We start from the raw sequence: 20,919 nt of genomic DNA, 5'->3' as shown, positions 1-20,919 counted from the left end.
GAAAAAAAAAAATCAAAAAATTAAATATAAATGGAAATAAAAACAAAAATGAAAACTTATATACATAAATATTTTTTTATTTTAGTTTTTATTTCCATTTATATTTATTTTTATGAAATAAAATCAGGATAATATGCAGTATACAGAATGAGGAGATGAATTATTTTTTTATGACAATCCAAAGAAAGAAGGTAGCAGTTTTTTTTGTTGGCTTAAAGACATCCAGAGATTTCCCGACTTTATTTTTATTTTTCATGAATAATAATCAGATTTAAATCTGTTAAAAAATGCTGTAAAACCAAACTGGAGATCTGATGAACTGGACTTCATGGAAAAAAATCACTACTGAGAATTAAAATTAAACGTAAAATATACATATATGAATATATCTACACATACGCAATTGTGTATGTATGTGTGAAGCATTTTGAGACAGGTTTATGCAGGCTGAAACGATGGAATGAGGCACTTTTTAAATGAGGCTGCATTGCGGCCTCTTCTTGCTGTGCTTTTGCTGCTCTCTAGTGGCGAGTGACTGTCACAACATAGCGGTTGGTAAAAAAAAAAACAATAGTGTATTTATTTTCTTATTGTTGTTGTTGTTGACGCTACCTCATGTGTTGTTGACCTGGATAAACAGCCCACTGGATTCGAACATAATAGTACTTGAATTCATGCATTTCCTCAAATAGCGGCTAATTCGATCCAATTAGTAGAAAAATATTTAATGTTCGATTTCCCCACAGGTATATAGAATTCATATATATTCTATATTTGACCCTGAGGTTACTTTCATGGCATTTTTCTTGATGCTATTAATTTTAATGAAGAAATTCTAGTGCGATTAATTTATTTTTTCCGATTAATCGATTAATCCGTTTTTTTAAACACTTTATTTCCACCTTTTTATTCAGAAATTGAAAATTAGAACTGCAGAAAACTATGATCAATTTCATTGTCGATTAATCTGAAGCTCAAGTTAATCGGTCACGATAAGTAACAGATGGCCTACCCGAATTAATATGAAGCAAACAGATGCAGTTAATGGATGGGTCTGCTTTCAAGTCAAAGTGACTACAGCCACCTTTTGAAATTAATCAGCGATTACGAATGAATTATTAATCTGTGATTAATTTAGGTACGGCATCTATTAGACCGGAGGCCACTATTTGAGGAAATCCCACATATTGTGGAGAAAGACGACCAAAAGTGGTTTTATGCTGTAGCTTAGTGACAACTTAAGTTCGATGTCTGGTAACTTTGTCTCATCCATGTTCTCCCGTTTTAGCAGTAAAAGACAACAAAGGCCACGTGATGTCGCAGCAAAGGAAGCAGAAATGCATTATTAATCATGTGATCCTGTGTCTTAATACTTTGAGTGACTTGTTTCCCTCCCAAAAACACACGTATGTATGTATGTATGTATGTATGTATGTATGTATGTATGTATGTATGTATGTATGTATGTATGTATGTGTTCCGACGGCGCCCCGCCGACGGTCCGTCGGGGGCCTCGGGAGGTGCGCCCACGTTCGACGGGCCTCGCGTCTCCGGGCTCGGCCAGGGGCCGGAGCCACGGCTGGGCTTCGGCCCCGTCCGCATCGACGGCGCCCGGTATGTATGTATGTGTTCCGACGGCGCCCCGCCTACTGTAAATAAAAGCATCACATTTCATAACTGCTATTATACATTCAAAACAAAAAAGTGAAACAGTTACATTGTCTTTGTTTACTTCCGGTCTTATTGTCAATATGAATGAATAAAGACAAGAGATGCAGATGTTTATTTATACATTTTGAGGATTCTGCATAATAATAATAATAATAATAATACACTGAGATACCTTATACACAGTGCTCTATTGTCACTATAGCAACATTGTCACACTAGATATTAGGTAGTATAAAGAGCCTTAAATATTGTCCGCCGTACCACAGATAATATCAAGAAGCATCGTTCGGTCATGTAACGAGAGTATAATTAATAACATGCCAAGTGTATAATGATCTGACGGTTATATTACCTCGCTAGTGATGAATAATATTCTGCTCCCTTATGGTTCGATTGTCTAGTAACTCAAATTGAAAAGCAGCAGAATGAAGCAAGAAGTACAGAAATAAAGACCTTTCTCTATGTATATATAGCTATATCTATATATATATATATATATATATAAATATAATATCTAGTGACCACACTGATATAAAACTGTAGTTCTGTAGAAGCGGTTCAAGTCTGGCCTCCCTTCCGCAAGGCAGTAAGAGGTCCAATGAATCTCAGGTTGGTAGCAGTTTATAAAAGAGACAAGGCACAAGTTTCTTCTCTAATTTGTTCAGAGCTTTCTAGATCTTCCGGGAATCTGCACCTATTTCCAGATGCATTTTCTGCACTTTCTCGGAACCAAGTGGCTCCCCGAATTGAATGAATCTCAAAACCTGCACTAAGCTGAGATAACCGGTCTACCGTGGGATACTGGCATCAGTCGTGACTGATGCGGTTCCGTGCTACAGCTTTTCTCTTTTCTCCTGCGTCGTTTCGTTAGCTGCTTTTGTCCGATTAGGTTTTGTGTCCACGCCGTCGGGTTTGCTCACAGTGACATTTACCACCACAGATCCTTTTTTGCTGAGTGGATTTTTTGTCTCCTGATTGTCCGTGGATGCGGTCTTGGAGGCGTTCCGTTGATGAGCAGGGGTGCTACTTTTCCCCAACGGTTGATGAGGATCTTCTCCGATGTTGACAGTCAGGTTCGTGTAGAGCGGCTCCATCTCTTTTGAAAGGAGCTCGTAAGTCAAGGAGTTGAGGCCGTCGGAACGCCAGTTTAGTCTGGTTCTTTTCAGGAGGTCGAATCTGGAACGGAAATCGGAGTTTACGTGAAGAGACGATGAAGATTTGATGGATTTTGCAGCTCAGATTCAAGTTGTGTGTGGAAATCGTACCTGCGTGGGTTTTGCTCATTTCCTCTGTCTCCTCTATGCTTGATCATTTTGTAATGACCGATGGCCACTGGGGGGCGCACAATCTTCATGCCGGACAGGCGCACTCTGGATGAGACAAACAGAATCAGAAATGGTTTTATTGGCAGGTATGATCAAACACATACTAGGAAGACACATCTATTAAAAAATGAAAAATAGAAAATATACAGAATAAACAGTATAAATATATGTACACAGTCTGTTTTGGTTTACGACACATCCTGACCCATTTCATGTGTTAAAACTGGGGTCTGTGTTATGGTCTTTCAGGTATATGAAAGTGGTTTGGGTAAGATACCCAAAAAAAACATACCCACTGAGCCCCCTGGGAGAGACACACGGCAATGCCACAGCAGTGGGAAGTGAAGATGAGAGACAAATGAAAGTGAAAAACAAAGAAACATGGAGAACACAAACTACCAAGACACAATATGATGAGTGTGCAAAGCAAAAACGAATGAATGAATGAATGAATGAATATATGAATGAATGAATGTTGAATGAATGAATGAATGTAGAATGAATGAATGAATGTAGAATGAATGAATGAATGAGTGAATGAATGAATGAATGCGTGTTGAATGACTGTTGAATGAACGAATAAATGAGTGTTGAATGAATGAATGAATGAGTGTTGAATGAATGGATGAGTGAATGAATGAATGAGTGTTGAATGAATGAATGAATGAGTGTTGAATGAATGAATGAATGAGTGAATGAATGAATGATAATGATGAATGAATGAGTGTTGAATGAATGAATGAATGAGTGTTGAATGAATGGATGAGTGAATGAATGAATGAATGAGTGTTGAATGAATGAATGAGTGTTGAATGAATGAATGACTGAATGAATGAATGAGTGTTGAATGAATGAATGAGTGAATGAATGAATGAATGATGAATGATGAATGAGTGTTGAATAAATGAATGAGTGTTGAATGAGTGTTGAATGAATGAATGAGTGTTGAATGAGTGTTGAATGAATGAATGAATGAATGAGTGTTGAGTGAGTGTTGAATGAATGAATGAGTGTTGAATGAATGAATGAGTGAATGAGTGTTGAATGAATGAATGAGTGTTGAATGAATGAATGAGTGTTGAGTGAGTGTTGAATGAATGAATGAGTGTTGAATGAATGAATGAATGAATGAGTGTTGAATGAATGAATGAGTGTTGAATGAATGAATGAGTGTTGAATGAATGAATGAATGAGTGTTGAATGAATGAGTGTTGAATGAATGAATGATGAATGAGTGTTGAATGAATGAATGAATGAGTGTTGAATGAGTGTTGAATGAATGAATGAATGAATGAATGAATGAGTGTTGAGTGAGTGTTGAATGAATGAATGAATGAGTGTTGAATGAATGAATGAATGAATGAATGAATGAGTGTTGAGTGAGTGTTGAATGAATGAATGAGTGTTGAATGAATGAAGGAATGAATAAATGAATGAATGGGCCCAAAAATAAAACCATTGAAAGTCTTTACCTTGCAGCAATATCATCATCCTCGCCCCCCCAGCCCCAATACTGGTTCGGGAAGCCGTTCATCTTCATATACTGGTCTGGGGTCACTGCAGACACCCCTCCAAAATACTGTGGGTAGGGTAGCCTAAGAGGGTCACAATGGCAACATTCATTGATTATAACATATCACGACCCAGTCATTAGCCCCATGTATGTTGGTTGTGTGGGTTCTAGTGTGGGTTCTAGAACCAAGGTTCCCATCAAGGTTGCCTTGCCGAGCCACTACCTGTATCTGAACTTGTCCATGGCCACAGACAGATGCGTGGGGAACTGCTTGTGGCAGCTGTAGGTGTTGTGGTCATTCTCAGGCAGCAGGTCCACATCATGGAGGAAGATGCAGCTCCAGTCTTCATCTCGGAGGGCTTCCCGCACCCCAACGTTCAGCAGCTTGGCTCGGTTGAAGGTGCTATTCCCCCACTGCCAGGCACAAACACGGAGGATGTTTTCAAAACTTCTACCGCGTGGTGGCATCAGGCGATGAAGCTGACCTGCTGAACGATGTAGATGCTGTAGTGGATCTGCTGCCTCTGCAGGAAAGGATGGAGGTGATACAGGAGGGCACGCAGGTGAGTCTGACGGTTCCGGTATGGTACCACAATGGCGGTGTGGTGTCGAGGTTCACAGTCCGGCGGACGGTAGCGACCACCCGGCAACACTAACGGGTTCCTCTGTCTGATCTCCTCTAAAGTCAGAGGCGAGGAAAGCTGGACGGACACCGGCCCGACTGGAAGGGGACGGAAAAACGATTTTTAGAACTTCCGGCTTCAACTTGTGTGTGGACGGTTAAAACTGGTTCAACTGTGCTTCCTGTATCTACTCACTCACCCAGCAGCGGAGAGACAATCTGACAATCTGCCAGCGGTGGCCCCGTTGCTGGGGGTCCGGTGCCGGAATTCCAAGGCGGATGAGGCGGCGCTCTCAGGTAACTGAGGTTGGTGTAGACGTCATGGGGTCGCGAGTAATCAAACTCGGCCTCCGTGGTGTGAACCAGCACGGATACCAAGCCTTTGAAGCCTCCGAGGGAGAAGTAGAGCACGAAGGCGAACTGGAAGCCCACCAGCAAAGCCAGTGTGCAAGGGGAGTCCAGAGACCGCCCGCAGCATGCCATAGTAAACTAAGCTCGTATCGCTTCGGAACAGGAAAAGGATAGGAGTGGTGACGGGATGGAGCAAGGTGGTGGGGGGCTGGGCTAACAGGAAATGGGCAAGGAGAGGAAGAGGAAGGGATGTAGGGGCGGCACAGGGTGAAGACTCAGGTGCGCAGGAGGAAGACGACCACCATCAGGAAAGGGTGGTAGTCATGGTGAAGCTCAGTCTGGACTGCCATCACCTCCTGATCTCACAACAAACACAAGGAAGACATTTGCAGTTTTTCTTCCAACTTTGTTGTTTTGTTTCGTACTTTATATATGGAAAAAACATGGAAAATCGAAATTAAAGCATCATTCCGGAATTGAGTTTTTATGCCTATTCAACTGACTATACATCACCATCTTCAGAAAGATATGCTTTTATATGGTAAACTGGGCTGCACGGTGGACGAGTGGTTAGCGCGAAGACCTCACAGCTAGGAAACCCGAGTTCAAGTTCCGGGTACTCCGGTTTCCTCCCACACAGTCCAAAAACATGCTAGGTTAATTAGCGACTCCAAATTGTCCATAGGTATAAATGTGAGTGTGAATGGTTGTTTGTCTATATGTGCCCTGTGATTGGCTGGCCACCTCGCGCGAAGACAGCCGGGATAGGCTCCAACACCCCCCCACCTCACCCCCGGGACCCTCGTGAGGATAAGCGGTAGAAAATGAATGAATGAATCTTAAACTATTATTATTTGTTTTGTACATTTCTTAACTATCTTTTTGAGTTTTAAGTTGCTGTGTGATGATTATAGCCTTCTATATGAGATAACCGGCATAGTATTTACACGTTTAGTAGTAGTTCTGAGGTGTCCTTCAAAGTATGCAAGAGTCTAATTAATTCTGCTGTGTGACAGGAAGTGCTCTCTCCATTTAGCCTTTTTTCCTGCCTTATATTTTTATGCATTCTGCAAAAAAATGCTAATTTTTGACATTGAACTACAGGTATAATACAATTTGCTACAGTAAATATTTGTCACAGGTGACATTTCCACAGCTTCCACAGCTTCCACAGTTGACAACATGACAGTTCTTTGTCCGTCTAAATAATTACATGCGACAAAAAGTTGTCTTTTTCTGCATGCATCACTCTACCCACGACCTTTAATTATGACACAATTATGGCACATACGGTTGAAACGCCCCGCTAACGTCCCTCCTCCGGGTGATTAGCCTATCAACGGCGCTCAACGTCGGACGGGTATGACTTAGCTGCTTTGGTCCCAAGCCGGTCGACAAGCTCCGCCGCACCGACCAACTCACCAGCACATCGCTGCGACATCCCCAATCCAGCCCGTGGCTTCCCCCGGCCGCAGGCCGCAGCCTCCCTCCGAGAAGGCGGCGGAACAAAAGATGCAGTCGGGCTGCAGAGGCTGCTCCCTCCTTCCTCCTCCTTCCTCCTCCTCCTCCTCCCGCCTCCTAATCGCTTATGTGGGGGTGAAATCGGTCACCTGCTGCATAAGGACGGCTGCGGACGCGCTCACACGGAATTGCATGGCAGCACGTCCGCACTGTCAACACGCCGTGCGGGGGGGGGGCGTCTCCGGCTGCATCATCGCGTTGGCTGACGCACCAGCGCCTTTTTTGAAAACCATAAAGGATACAGCATAAAAATGCATTTTTTTAATCTAAAAATATGAGTAATTTATAAAAGAAAAAGGTGCTCAATATGAATTACTGAAGATTATGGATATTAAATATTATACACCAAATATTAAAGACCAGACAAACCCACTGGTTGATCATCAGCAGGACACAAGAGCCTCCTCTCCTCTCCTCTCCTCTCCTGTCCTCCCCTCCCCTCCCCTCCCGTCTCCTCCCCTCTGCTCTCCCAATCCCTCTCCTCTCCTCCTGTCCCCTCCCATCTCGCCTCCCGTCTCCTCCCCTCTGCTCTCCCGATCCCTCTCCTCTCCTCCTGTCCCGTCCCTCTCCTCGCCTCTCGTTTCGTCTCGCCTCCTCTCCTCTCCTCTCCCGATACCCCTGCTCTCCTCTCATCTCGCCTCCTCTCCTCTCCCGATCCTCTCCTCGCCTCTCCTCCCGTCCCAATCCCTCTCCTCTCGTCTCGCCTCGGCTCCTCTCGTCTCCTCTCCTCTCCTCTCATCTCACCTTCTCTCCTCTCCCGATTCCTCTCCTCTCGTCTCGCCTCCTCTCCTCTCCCGATCCCTCTCCTCGCCTCTCCTCCCGTCCCGATCCCTCTCGCCTCGCCTCGCCTCGCCTCGCCTCGCCTCGCCTCGCCTCGCCTCTCCTCTCCTCTCCTCTCCTCTCCTCTCCTCTCCTCTCCTCTCCCAATTCCTCTCTTCTCCTCCCGTCCCGATCCCTCTCCTCTCGTCTCCTCTCGTCTCGCCTCCTCTCCTCTCCTCTCCCGATACCCCTGCTCTCCTCTCATCTCGCCTCCTCTCCTCTCCCAATCCCTCTCCTCGCCTCTCCGCCCGTCCCGATCCCTCTCCTCTCGTCTCGCCTCCTCTCCTCTCGCCTTCTCTCCTCTCCTCTCCTCTCCTCTCGTCTCGCCTTCTCTCCTCTCCTCTCCTCTCCTCTCCTCTCCTCTCCTCTTGTCTCCTCTCGTCTCCTCTCGTCTCCTCTCGTCTCCTCTCCTCTCCTCTCGTCTCGTCTCGTCTCGCCTCGTCTCGCCTCGCCTCCTCTCCCGATCCCTCTCCTCGCCTCTCCTCCCGTCCCGATCCCTCTCCTCTCGTCTCGGCTCCTCTCCTCTCCTCTCCTCTCGTCTCGCCTCCTCTCCTCTCCTCTCCTCTCGTCTCGCCTTCTCTCCTCTCCCGATCCCTCTCCTCTCCTCTCGTCTCGCCTCCTCTCCTCTTGTCTCCTCTTGTCCCCTCTTCTCTCCTCTCATCTCCTCTAGTCTCTTCTCATCTCCTCTCCTCCTAGGGGGGGCGGGGCTGGCAGGAAATGGGTAAGGAGAGGAAGAGGAAGGGATGTAGGGGCGGCACAGGGTGAAGACTCAGGTGTGCAGGAGGAAGATGACCACCATCAGGAAAGGGTGGTAGTCATGGTGAAGCTCAGTCTGGACTGCCATCACCTCCTGATCTCACAACAAACTTCTCCCTCCTGATCTCCTCTCCTCTCCTCTTAGAATGCTTCTCCTATTTCATTATTACAAATCCAGGAACCATTTCCAACAGGAAGTCTTCACACTTGAACACAGGAGGAACGTTGCATCCCTTCTTCATGAAAGCGTCCATTGAAATAACTCCAATCCTGCCTTTTGGTGAGTCGTTACTTCAACCACAACAGACCAAGACTTTGGATTCCATGCACGAATCTCGGAGTCAGTCAGTCAGGACTGAAATAGACGAGGTGGATCAGGATGAGTAGTTGACCTATCTCTGTAAAACGGCACATAGACATCTTTGACATCATTTATTTGCATTCTGTTGATAATATTGCTTGGATTCTGTGATGGTTTACACTGAAAAAAAAATTACATATAGCACCATTTATCATAAAATATGAATTTAAATTTAAATGTAAAATGCAAATCATCACAATGATAATAATAATAATAATAATACAAATAATACCCAAATGTTGTTTGATTCATTCTTTCTTTGCTCCCCTCCTTATCGGTTCATCAATATAACATTCAACCCAAGGTGTTGATCTCTGGCTTCATGAGCAGGTTAGATTTTTTTTTTTTTATTCACATGCAGCAGATTACTTGTCAGATTACACAACGGAGACAGGGCAACATGTCTACGGTCAAAGCGCTTTTGCACTATCAAGCAGGTCGAGCTCAATAGAAATAACTGTGCAAAACAATGCATAAACGTCACTCTCGTTTGCAGCACTAAGTGTACACGATGCTTTCAATGTACCGAAGCAAAGCCGATGTGTGTGTGTGTGTGTGTGTTTGTTAGTGTGCCCCTTCAAGAAATACTTCCACACAAGCGAAATATTCTGTGACGTGAAGTAGAAAGAAACTAAACTTGAATTAGTATCGAATTTGGTTGCAAAATGGAGTGTGTACAATTAATTGTCCAATTATTACACCATGAATTGAAGAATTTGGAACCCATTTGGGGTGGGGGGAATCAAACGTTCTTCCAAAAGAAGAACTTTTTCCTTGACACATTCTAATATCCCCTTTCTTCTATTCAAATGAATTTAGTTGTTTATTAATTTGCCTTTAATGCTCCGCATCTCCAAGCAAACTACCCCCCTTTTTCTATTTTTTATAGTTTCCAAACTGGACAGCATTCCGGTCGCTAGCACAGCGGAATGTTGCCGGCTGCACCTCCCAGTAGTTGACAGGGTTGCCGAAAAGGCTGATGCCATTGTAGAAAGCCCGCTTTGTTCCTAATCCCTTAGGGCAGAAGTCATCCATCTTCACTTTGCCAATGTTGTTGGAATGGAGGTAAACGACCTTGAAAGCAAAACAACCAAACGTCCGGAATCTCGCCAAAAATGGACAACGGTGTACTGTACTGTACTCACCTGTAAGTATTTCATTTCTGGGAGGCCCTTTGGAACACCGGAGAGAAGGTTGTTGTCCAAGTGCAGCTCTCGAAGCCGTGGCACAAAGGCAAGACTTCCGCTCTCAATGTTGCGGATGTGGTTAAAACTGAGACCCAACCTGGAATAAAATAAACAATTGAATTGACCAAGGGCTTCACTGGCTAACGGCTTAGCTGAAACGCATGAAACGCCTCCAGCAAGATGTTACCTGAATAAGTTCTTATAGCGTTTCAAGTCCTCGAGTTCGACAGCCTGGATCTCATTGTGGTCAAGGTGAAGCTCGTGGAGGCTCTCAGGGAGATCTGAAAGATTTGAAAGCATCATCACAACAAGATGCTTACGGGGTTGGAAGAGAGGCCATGTTGAATCATTTAAACTCTCACATGTTGGAACGTATGGCAGTGTGTAAAAGTCTAGTTGTATTGTTTCAATGACATTATAGAACATCCACTTTAAAATAACATACAGAAAACAGTAGAACAGATACAGTTAGAATTTTTCAAAGGGAGCCCTGTTATGCTTTTTCCATTTCTCTGACCTATAAATGTAGTTAGAATGTTGTATTCTTGTGTTAAACGATGCCAAAGTTTCAGATAATGAGGTTTGCGCATTTGGAAATGAACACTGAAAGAAGTTTGGAATGGTTCAAAACGCTCGGTTTGAAAAGGCGTGGTAAAACCGTTTCTTTGTGATGTCACAAAAGGGTGGACTTCCTTATATGGTACTGAGTTACGAAGCACTTTGAGCGTGTGACTAATTACAGTGTTTTTCAGGAGTGTCAGACACATTGCAATGCAACCAGCAAACACTATTTAATATAACCGTCTGAACCAGCATGTCGATTTTTGTATTAATTGTCCCATCACATCTGATGTCAGATCAAAGACTAATGGGAACTCAACCTGATGGCAGCTGAAAGTATGATGCTAACAGAGGCCGGCTCTACACTGGGGGGCCACTAAATAAATGTCTTGCCCGTCAAATCAACAAACTCCACTAGAAAATTCACAAGACAGCTCCACGAAGCGCTCATCCCCTTAGTAAACATCCAATCACTGTTAGCATGCAAATGAGCCAACACACAGTGCAGACTTTGTGAAACAGAGAGTATGATCCATTGGACAAGAAGGGAAAAACCGAAAGAGAAAGAAGAAGAACTAAAAAAAAAAACTAATATAAGACTGGATGTTAAAATCTGGCAGTAGGATATTTCTTTACTGTTCATTTTTTCTCAAGGAAAAAAAAACATCAAAGGTGAGATGCCTGTATTAGCCTGCTGCTCTATTTAATTTAACTGTCTGTAACAGGTGACGTGTCCCACTAGGTGGTACGTGGTGCATAATGCGCATTGTGGTGTGCCTCCTCTGATGTACAGTCCAGTGGGCCCTGCGCATTTAAAGGCAATGAGAGGCGCACTGGCCACACCCCCTTGGTGTTGCCATATTTTCTCTGAATTAATACACTTTATGCGGCATTTCGGCCTCATAAAGTTACCTTTGGGTACTCCAGTCAGTCTGCTGTCTGATATACGCAAATAGTTCAGTTTGAGTCCTTTGAAGGCACCAGGTTCGAATCCACTGTTCTGGATGGGGTTTGCTCCCATTTCTGCAAGAGGGAACATCTCGTCAAAATAAACTATATTCGTCAATAAACATCATAAATCAATGAGGCAAACATTTTTTATATTTTTTACCTATGCAGTTCATGTTGACCAGTCCTGAGAAGGCACCAGCTGGCACCTTCCTGATGAGGTTCTCATGGATCCTCATCTCCACCAAGGAGGCAGGCAGGTTCTTGGGGATAGTGGTCAGAAGATTCTTAGAGAAGTAGAGCTTCTGCATGCTTTTAAGAGGGGCAAATGCCTTGGGGTGGACTCTGGAGATGTAGTTATTCCTCAAAGATAAGCCCTGTAAAAAAAAAAAACGGAGTCGTATTTAGGAATGAAATCGAAAGCAAACATACAACATGACGATCTTACATATAAATTGGTAAGACCCTTGAAGTCATCCTCTCTAAGCTCGGTGATATGATTATTCTGAAGGTCCAGGAACCTGGTGTCAGGAGGAATTTTACTCGGCACTTCAGACAGACCTGGAGACCAACAAAAACACAGAAAGGGAATCAGACTCCATTAAACACTTCCTCGGCTGACTTGTGAACCAACACCCTTAAAAGCTGGTTTGTCTTCCCTCTTTGGAAAATAAGAAGTCAATGTGCGATTTAAAAAACCTCTCCCAGGTCTGAGAATTAAACCAATCACGGCGCCACACGATGTCAAATGAGCACTTTGGGTTTTCCAAAGCTATTATTTTAATGAGAGGTGCACATAGACACAACCATGGAGGTCACTCGCAGACGTCAAAGCAGCACCTAAGTCAAAGTCATGGTTTGTCGCAGACAAAGACTGCACACACACACCACACACACACACACACACGAGCACCAGATGGGGACGCCAGATGTTTTCCGTCTGGTTTCCATTCCAGCAAAGTCACAGTGGTGGCGATTTAAGGACTATCGGGGCAAAGCTCCCGCTAAATCAAAAAGAGGTGGCATAAGCTCGGACTCCGAGCGGCGTGTTAATATGTTCGTGTACGGTAGAGCTGTCACATGACGAGTCCATCAACTTTTCCGCTGAAAAGTCAAGTGCAAAGAAACTGTGAAAATGTGCAGTTAACGACATCTGGAACAGCAAAGGCAAGATTTTTTTTTAAACAGGTTCGGAATCGTATGCTATAGTAACTGTTGACATTTTATGCCACGAGCATAACATTTGCTATAAATGTTTACATTCATGAAGTATATACGTATATTTTTGTATTTAAAAAGGAAGTATTTTGTCCAAAACAGTTTTTGTGAGCTGTGTTGAGTGGAAAGCCGGACTTGCGTATTCGGTGAAAAAGGTACAGTAGCTCTCTTTTAAAGCAGCTGTATCACCATGGTAACGTAGGCTAAAGGACATAACCTGGTTTCGACCGGGTTACATGTGATATTAATTAGACCAACGTGAGCCCGGCAATCTGTGACATCACACATCGCCAGTGTTACAGACTCTTCAGGGCCATCCAAAACTACAAACTACAAGCCAATGAAATACAGATGGAATAGGCGCAGATTCTTGAAGATCTACATAGCTTTTTGTACCGGTTATCATGTGTAGCTGCTCTATAAGAGTCCAGAATTCAATGCAAAGGGCTGGAAATTAGCATAATAGGTCCCCTTTTCTCCCTTATGAATATATTTAGAACGTACTGGAATAAAAGCAGGCACGAGCAGACTACTGTTCTTCCACAATAACTGTTAACAATACATGGGGATAAGACTACAACCATGAGATATCCTATTGTCATGCAGCCACGCTGGCTGAGAACACAAAAAAAAAAATTTCAGACAGCAGGCACGATCGTGCATCAGTCACTGACTGTGTTTTTTTTTTGTAAACCATGCCAAAGTTTCAGAAAATGAGGTTTCAGCCTTTGGAAGTGAGCCCTGAAAGAAGTTTGGGATGGCTCAAAAGTCTAGGTTCCAAAAGGCGTGGTTAAACTGCCCCTTTGTGATGTCAAAATGACACCAAAAAAAATTTCAGACAGCGGGCACGATCGTGCATCAGTCACTGACTGTGTTTTTTTTGTAAACCATGCCAAAGTTTCAGAAAATGAGCTTTGAGCCTTTGGAAGCGAGCCCTGAAAAAAGTTTGGGATGGCTCAAAAGGCTCGGTTCCAAAAGGCGTGGTTAAACTGCCCCTTTGTGACGTCAAAATGACACAAAAAAAATTTTCAGACAGCGGGCACGATCGTGCATCAGTCACTGACTGTGTTTTTTTTTTTGTCTGCTTGTTTCTGGTGATGGCTGGTGATATATACATCTGATATATAATATCATTTAGAATGTTGTATTCTTGTGTTAAACCATTCCAAAGTTTCAGAAAATGAGGTTTGAGCCTTTGGAAGTGAGCCCTGAAAAAAGTTTGTGATGGCTCAAAAGTCTCGGTTCCAAAAGGTGTGGTTAAACTGCCCCTTTGTGATGTCACAGAGAGTCGGACTTCCTTCTACTCAAACTGACCACAGAAATGTAGTCATGATGCAAGCGGGTCATCTGAGAACCAAGTCCCATCTGGCCCACTGGGATCCGGCGTGCCATCAACCACAACATCTACCATCCAGAGCTGTTCATTCAACGTGAAGTTTAGATATAGCTTTAGCTTTCCCAAGCCGCACCCTCTGTGTCACCACATCGAATCAAAAATGTAGTTTCGGTTCAAATCCCATGCATGGCAAGGTGCGTGGTAGCCAAACTAGAACTACGTGGTACTCTGGGAGCAATAAGCTACCATATTTGTTACCATATATCCATGCCGGAACAGCTTTTAGCATGCATGCTAGCACCTGTATGCCCTCAAATATGGACTGTAGCATCAAAGCTCACAGTGCTTATGAAAGTTTAAAAGACATCCACCGAGGACGGCGATGAAATAAATCTCCCGGCACCCAAAAACCCCAACGCCGCAGATTTCTCCCATAAAGCCACAAAGCTGAAAATCTTCACCCAAAGACCGCCAAAACCAGCACCCTCTGTAACCCCAGAGACCCTCCATACAAATACCTAACATCACGTGGAGATGCACACTGAGGGGAGACAGACGCCACCGCTGAACACACATCTGTTCTAAATAAGCATTCAGGAAATTATATGCTTCCACATTTATCCGCTGCAGAAACACTAGGGTTCCACAGTAAATAGAGAGTTCACAAAGTGATGAATCAACAAAACCATTATGTTTAAAGACAGAGCGTTCAATGGAGAAAGTCAGATTCGTACCTGCAGATGTGGCAGATGGATATCTTTTTGGTCAGATTAAATTTGGCTTTATCATTTTAGTAACCTCATATTTTACATATTTTAGGGCTTCTTTCAGATTAAACGACATAACATTCCACAAAAATAAACTAGCAGTGGGTGTGTTTTTAGCAAAAATGGGAGGGGCTTAAAATTCTGTACATGATTTTAAGTCTGAAATTGACATGGATTGATCAGGAGTTGCTATATGTATTTTTTATTATTCAGGCTTTATTCTTTAATTATTTTAAAAAGCTGTTTGAAGATAGCAAACAGGGAAATTATTTGAAAAAATTTAGGAAATTATTCATAATTTTTTCATCTATCTATATATGCAAAATCTTGCATCAACCATCCAAGCCCGTTCAAAAAGAGAAAGATAATTAGCTTTAGCCATGAGGAGGGTTTGACCGTGTAAATGCCTGACAAGTAATGAAAATTTGGCTTTTATAGCCTGTGGTTTTGAACTTTTGACCAGGTGAAAAATATTTTTTTTATTATTTATTATTATTATTTTTGCAATTTTTTTAGCTGGTCTTGAGATATTGATCAGGTCTGTATATGTACAATGTAAATAAATACTTCACATTTATATTCACATTTAAAGCTTTCTACGACTTCCAGAATCTGCACCTATTCAGCTGTATTTTTTTTTTACTTTTGTGATTCCTATGAAAACATTGTTTTAATGTATTCCTATTTCTTTGCGGTTGGTCAAAATCGTGAGTGCTTAAAAGGACTCGAAAGGACTTCCGGTTTGTGCCGCTAGCTGTTAACGGTATAATAAACAGCGATAAATCCTTTTAAAATGTCGGCTTTTAACATACAGCCATATGTGTTGGATTCCGAATCCGATCCGGAAGTAGAGACTAAACAGTCTGGAGTTTTTCAACGTTGCTAATTGTGGTGGGAAACAGCTCCCTGTATGCACACGCTATAATGCTACACAGACACTAGTTTGATGGTTCTAAATCCATCAACTTTACCAGTTCCCACCACAGCTTCATTTTTTTTTTTTTATGCAGAAACTCCTCGTCTTCCATCCTGTGTCAGCACACAAAGTCTGGAACACAAGATCCCTCTAAAAGATGCCTCCCCTTGTCAAAATACACTTGCATGATCCCAGGGGATAAATTCCTCTGTTTGATATTAGAACAAAGGACCACTTTGCTCTCCGGGGGTATGAGAGTCAGGCAAGGCTCAGACTTCTCAGTCAGCGTGTGAGTCAGTCGTGTTTCACTCATCACATTCGCTTTCCCTGTGGGCGCTTCTGACAAACGAGCACACGTTGTGTTGACAAGTATCCATGTTCCACCCACACACACACACACACACACACACACACACACACTCTCACCAACCGAGGTCAGAACACTGGACCACTCTGAGTCGACAGTGGCAGCCGAAGGGGCACACGGGCATATCAGGCGGGGGCACCTCTTCGACGGCCGAGCCTTCTTCCTCGTCCTTCATCATGGCCATCATGTCAATACTGTCCAGACTGTCCAGGGCAAAATCCCAGAAGCCTTTCTGCTCAAAGGGCAGGGCAGTGGATGGAGACAGCAGCTGGACCACGCATAGTAACAGCAGCAGGGGACAACAAGGCTGCATTTTGTTGTTTTGACACACCTGAAAAAAACAGAAGGAGAGCACCGTTATATATATTATATATTATATATATATATATATATACCAGAATTTAGTGTGCTTTAAATTTGACTTCACAACAAGCTTTAAATAAATATACTGTATTGTTCTTTAATTTACTTTTAATCAGTGATCATGGATTATTTAATCATGAACTGGAACCGATCTTGCCACTTCATCGGTTCCCTGCAATATAAATAGAATCCATTTTGAAGCAAAAAAAAAACCACCAGCGGCCTTGGCTTGGTCAGAAGAATGCGGTGCACAAATGACACACACAAGAATTGCAACACGACAATTTCTGCAAAATTATGGAAGATATCACAAATATATTGTCAGTCTAAAAATGTGTGCGCTAATCCCAATGATTTGTCTTCCCATTGTCAGGCTCTAGCGCCAAATGAGGTGGACTGGAATAAAAGCAGACTACTGTTCTTCCACAATAACTATAATAACAATACATGGGGATAAGACTACAACCATGAGATATCCTATTGTCATGCAGCCACGCTGGCTGAGAACATTTTTTTTTTCCCAGACAGCGAGCACGATCGTGCATCAGTCACGGACTGTTTTTTTTGTTTGTTTTTGGTCTGCTTGTTTCTGGTGAAGTCAGTTGCAAAACTGCTTGTAATCACACAGCTCATATATATATATCAAATAATTAAATTTAATATTAATAATTACTGAATCAAGGATCACTTACAGACATAGCAATTTTTGATCAATCCACGTCAATTTCAGATTTGTATGAAATCTGTCTGACCAAGGTCAAACGGACCGAAACGTTACCTGAATAAACTAATGACGCACACAGTGTGCCGGAACCTTGTTTTGAACTCTTTTTGAACACTTTGTCGGCTACGCTTGCTTCGTACGCACCTGTGAATCTTCAGACTCTGCGTTCCGATTTGTAACAACAAAAAGATCTGATAGGGAAATGGTAGATTCAGTGGCATTTAGGAGCAATTCACCGTAGAAGCTTACGTAAAAATGTTGCTAGACACTGTACAAGACAAAAACATCAACGGATGTACAGGAAGGAGATAAGAAATAAGCCAACAAGACTGTACAAAACCCATAAAGTTAATCAACTAAAGTAATATCAAGACAACCAAATTTAATTCAGTCTAAATGAAACTAATAAATTAGCCCCGACTACACCTCAGTTGGGCTGTTTGTCCGTAATCACAAACCTAATTTGTGACTGATATTACGCTGTAGCCTACATGTACATTGAGATTAGCTTCAAAGTCTATGTATGGACTATCCATAATCCAGCGAGGAGTGGGTAGCATCCATCCATCCCTATCATCTGATCCAGTGGTTAACTAACTAATTAACTAATAAGACTCATACAAACTAGAACCGATGCTCACAACAGTTTTTACAACGCAGCCTCCTTAAATAAACCACTTCCATGTACGTAAATAATCATCCTACACAAACACCTGCGGGTTCACGATACTTCAACTCGGATTAAGGGAAAGCAGGAATCAAATAAAAATTTTCCAATTTAGTTTTCTCTGTGGCTCAGTCACAATTGCCAAACCATCACATGATACGGAGTCAAATCGCAGTCGGGATGGGATCATGAGTTCTCAGGGTCTCTAGCGCCACCCTGAGAAGTTTGGGAAGCTGGCTGGTTGACGTTAAGTAGAGGGATAGGTGCTAGTTAGTTAAATTGAAACGTATGCGGAACGGTTTTGGCATCGGTTGGTAAAGGAAAGGTAATAAAATGGATTTTAGGAAAAGTGTGTGAGAAAGAAGGTAATTAGGGAACGCTTGGATCGGTAGGTTGATAGGACATTTGGAGGAAAGATGCTACAAAGGCCAATAATGCAAGGGTCAAGTGTCTACTGCAGATTAACCCAAATTTTTTTTTTTAAAAAACTGGGATTTAGTTATGTACCGTCACATAGTAGAAAATCTAATTACATAATGCGATTTTATTGTGTTTACACAAAGTGTTTTCTAACACGTCTGTGTTATTCTAAACAGGAATGCAATCCAATAAAGCTAAAACGCAACATATTTTTGTGTGGGCTAAAATACATAATGGAGGTGTTTTGTTCCCAAAAAAAAACCCTCCTTGAAAAGGGTTGGTTTAGCTGACCTCTTTTTTTTTTTTGCCTGTCCACACAAACTAAGATGCTCCAACACATACACACAATTCCGGTTCACACAGGACGAGCCATAGGCGGGTCCAGTAGAAGTCTCCGGGTCTCCGAGTTAAGTGCCCTAGCAGCTGTAATTTGGTGACTGGTGCCCCTAAAAAAAGGAACTGTTTGGCAGCTTCACTGAGGCGGCCGAGCTTGGATGTGGTGGGCAGGCTGCAGGGACCGAGTCAAAGCACGGCAGAGAGCAGAGCTGAATACAAAAGAACCGGGAGTCAACATATTTATCTCCTGGACATGCAGATGGCTGCTGAGACGGACAGGTGGATGGAGACCAATACCAAGCCGCAGACTGGCTAATAAGCAGGAAACAGACATGCTTCGTTTTCAGCGACCGGTGACATCACACTGTTTGCTCTGTCTTTGCACAGTAAAGGTGACTCATTGGCTCAGCGGCTCAGCGAAACAGGAGCCAATGGCGCCATCGGGGGAGACGTCCTACCTTTAAAAGTGTTTGCATTACATTTTGTGTCTCACATCACCCAAATGTTAGCAAGATTTTTCACAAAAGTTCATAAAAATGAACATTTATGAAGAAAAACACTTTGCACTATACTTTGTATATTGCACCCTGCACTCTAAAGCGGAGTGGTTCTCAATTTTTTTATGTCATGACCCCACTATTTGAGAATCTGTGTCTCACATCACGCAAATGCTAGCAAGATTTTTCACGAAACTTCATAAAAATGAACATTCATCAAGAAAAACTTTGCATTATAATTTGTATATTGCACACTGCACTCTAAAATGGAGTGGTTCTCAAATTTTTTATGTCATGACCCCACTATTTAAGAATCTGTGTCTCACATCACGCAAATGCTAGCAAGATATTTCACGAAAGTTCATAAAAATGAACACTCATCAAGAAAAACTTTGCATTATAATTTGTATATTGCACACTGCACTCTAAAATGGAGTGGTTGTCAATTTTTTTATGCCATGACCCCACTATAATTAAGAATCTGTGCATCATTATACCAACAATGTCATAATTGTACATTATTGTTACACTGTGCAGCTTTAGTTTTGCTATTAAAAAGTTTTGCTATGAAAAAAAAACCTCATTGGCTCACCGAAACAGGAGCCAACGGCTCCATCGGGGGAGACGTCCTACCTTTAAAAGTGTTTGCATCACATTTTGTGTCTCACATCACGCGAATGCTAGCAGGATTTTTCACAAAAGTTCATAAAAATGAACATTTATGAAGAAAAACACTTTGCACTATACTTTGTATATTGCACCCATTGCACCCTGCACTCTAAAGTGGAGTGGTTCTCAATTTTTTTATGTCATGACCCCACTATTTGAGAATCTGTGCATCATTATAGCAACAATGTCAAAATTGTACATTATTGTTACACTGTGCAGCTTTAGTTTTGCTATGAAAAAGTTTTGCTATGAAAAAGTTTTGCTATGAGAAAAAAAAAAAAAACTCAGTGGCTCACCAAAACAGGAGCCAACGGCTCCATCGGGGGAGACGTCCTACCTTTAAAAGTGTTTGCATCACATTTTGTGTCTCACATCACGCAAATGTTAGCAAGATTTTTCACAAAAGTTCATAAAAATTTAAATTTATGAAGAAAAACACTTTGCACTATACTTTGTATATTGCACCCTGCACTCTAAAGTAGAGTGGTTCTCTATTTTTTATGTCACTATTTGACAATCTGTGCCTCATAAAAGCAACAATGTCAAAATTGTACATTATTGTTACATTGTGCAGCTTATGAAAAATAATACTCCAAAAAGTCAAATGTATCTTTCCCTACCTTTTGAATAGAAATATGAAATTAATTCCAAATTCCAACAGTGTCGCCGCCCTCTGTGCTCCAGATTATCCTGCAGATTATCGCTTTTATATGTTCATCACATTCAGGGATTATTACAGTATTTCTGTGGTCCTCTTCTGTGGACATCCAGCCTCTGCTCCTCCGCCAATGTGTGCCACTGTGAACTGACTCAGGACTTCCAGCCCATAAAGTCGTCAAGCCAGCCTCCTTTCTGCCCGTTTTGGATGGAGGAGGAGGAGGAGAAGAAAAGTACTACTCTTTTAACTACTGTATAATTCCTGCCCTATGAAAAAAATGTGTGTATTTAAGTCTTACAGGGGGTTGGTCTTCAGAAATGCAACACTGATGATCAGGGATCTTCTC

At 42.4% G+C, this 20,919-nt stretch overlaps 2 protein-coding genes across 2 annotated transcripts; both read right to left on the bottom strand.

Annotated features, from left to right (window-relative positions):
* Positions 1–1,753: 1,753 nt before the first annotated feature.
* b4galt3 (UDP-Gal:betaGlcNAc beta 1,4- galactosyltransferase, polypeptide 3) lies at positions 1,754–7,236 on the bottom strand. Its single transcript, XM_078798256.1, has 7 exons — positions 6,905–7,236; positions 5,332–5,838; positions 4,995–5,230; positions 4,733–4,923; positions 4,469–4,591; positions 2,937–3,041; positions 1,754–2,847 (listed from the first exon to the last, which is right to left on the bottom strand). Exons 2-7 carry the CDS (start codon positions 5,612–5,614, stop codon positions 2,505–2,507), a joined length of 1,281 nt encoding a protein of 426 aa, XP_078654382.1. The 5' UTR covers positions 5,615–5,838; positions 6,905–7,236; the 3' UTR covers positions 1,754–2,504.
* Positions 7,237–8,995: 1,759 nt separating this feature from the next.
* Positions 8,996–20,792, bottom strand: bgnb (biglycan b). Its single transcript, XM_058085357.2, has 8 exons — positions 20,536–20,792; positions 16,303–16,570; positions 12,084–12,196; positions 11,799–12,012; positions 11,600–11,710; positions 10,314–10,407; positions 10,085–10,223; positions 8,996–10,013 (listed from the first exon to the last, which is right to left on the bottom strand). Exons 2-8 carry the CDS (start codon positions 16,550–16,552, stop codon positions 9,816–9,818), a joined length of 1,119 nt encoding a protein of 372 aa, XP_057941340.2. The 5' UTR covers positions 16,553–16,570; positions 20,536–20,792; the 3' UTR covers positions 8,996–9,815.
* Positions 20,793–20,919: the final 127 nt, after the last annotated feature.

Source organism: Doryrhamphus excisus, linkage group LG17 (genome assembly GCF_037039965.1).
Source record: "Doryrhamphus excisus strain RoL-2023G ecotype Guam linkage group LG17, RoL_Dexc_Guam_v1.1, whole genome shotgun sequence".
Classification (NCBI taxonomy): Eukaryota; Metazoa; Chordata; class Actinopteri; order Syngnathiformes; family Syngnathidae; genus Doryrhamphus; species Doryrhamphus excisus.
Note: the sequence above shows the minus strand (reverse complement) of the source record. Positions and strands in the feature narration are given on the sequence as shown.

Bases quoted from the DNA above. Each gene is read 5' to 3' on its own strand.
- b4galt3 (XM_078798256.1), bottom strand. From the start codon at position 5,614: ATGGCATGCTGCGGGCGGTCTCTGGACTCCCCTTGCACACTGGCTTTG. The intron at 4,592-4,732 runs GTAGTGGCTCGG...TGACCCTCTTAG, and splicing joins ATGGACAAGTTCAGATACAG to GCTACCCTACCCACAGTATT. The intron at 3,042-4,468 runs GTAAAGACTTTC...TGTCTCATCCAG, and splicing joins GATGATGATATTGCTGCAAG to AGTGCGCCTGTCCGGCATGA.
- bgnb (XM_058085357.2), bottom strand. From the start codon at position 16,552: ATGCAGCCTTGTTGTCCCCTGCTGCTGTTACTATGCGTGGTCCAGCTG. The intron at 12,197-16,302 runs GTTGGTGAGAGT...GTTGGTCTCCAG, and splicing joins GGTCCAGTGTTCTGACCTCG to GTCTGTCTGAAGTGCCGAGT. The intron at 11,711-11,798 runs GTAAAAAATATA...TCCCTCTTGCAG, and splicing joins GGTCAACATGAACTGCATAG to AAATGGGAGCAAACCCCATC.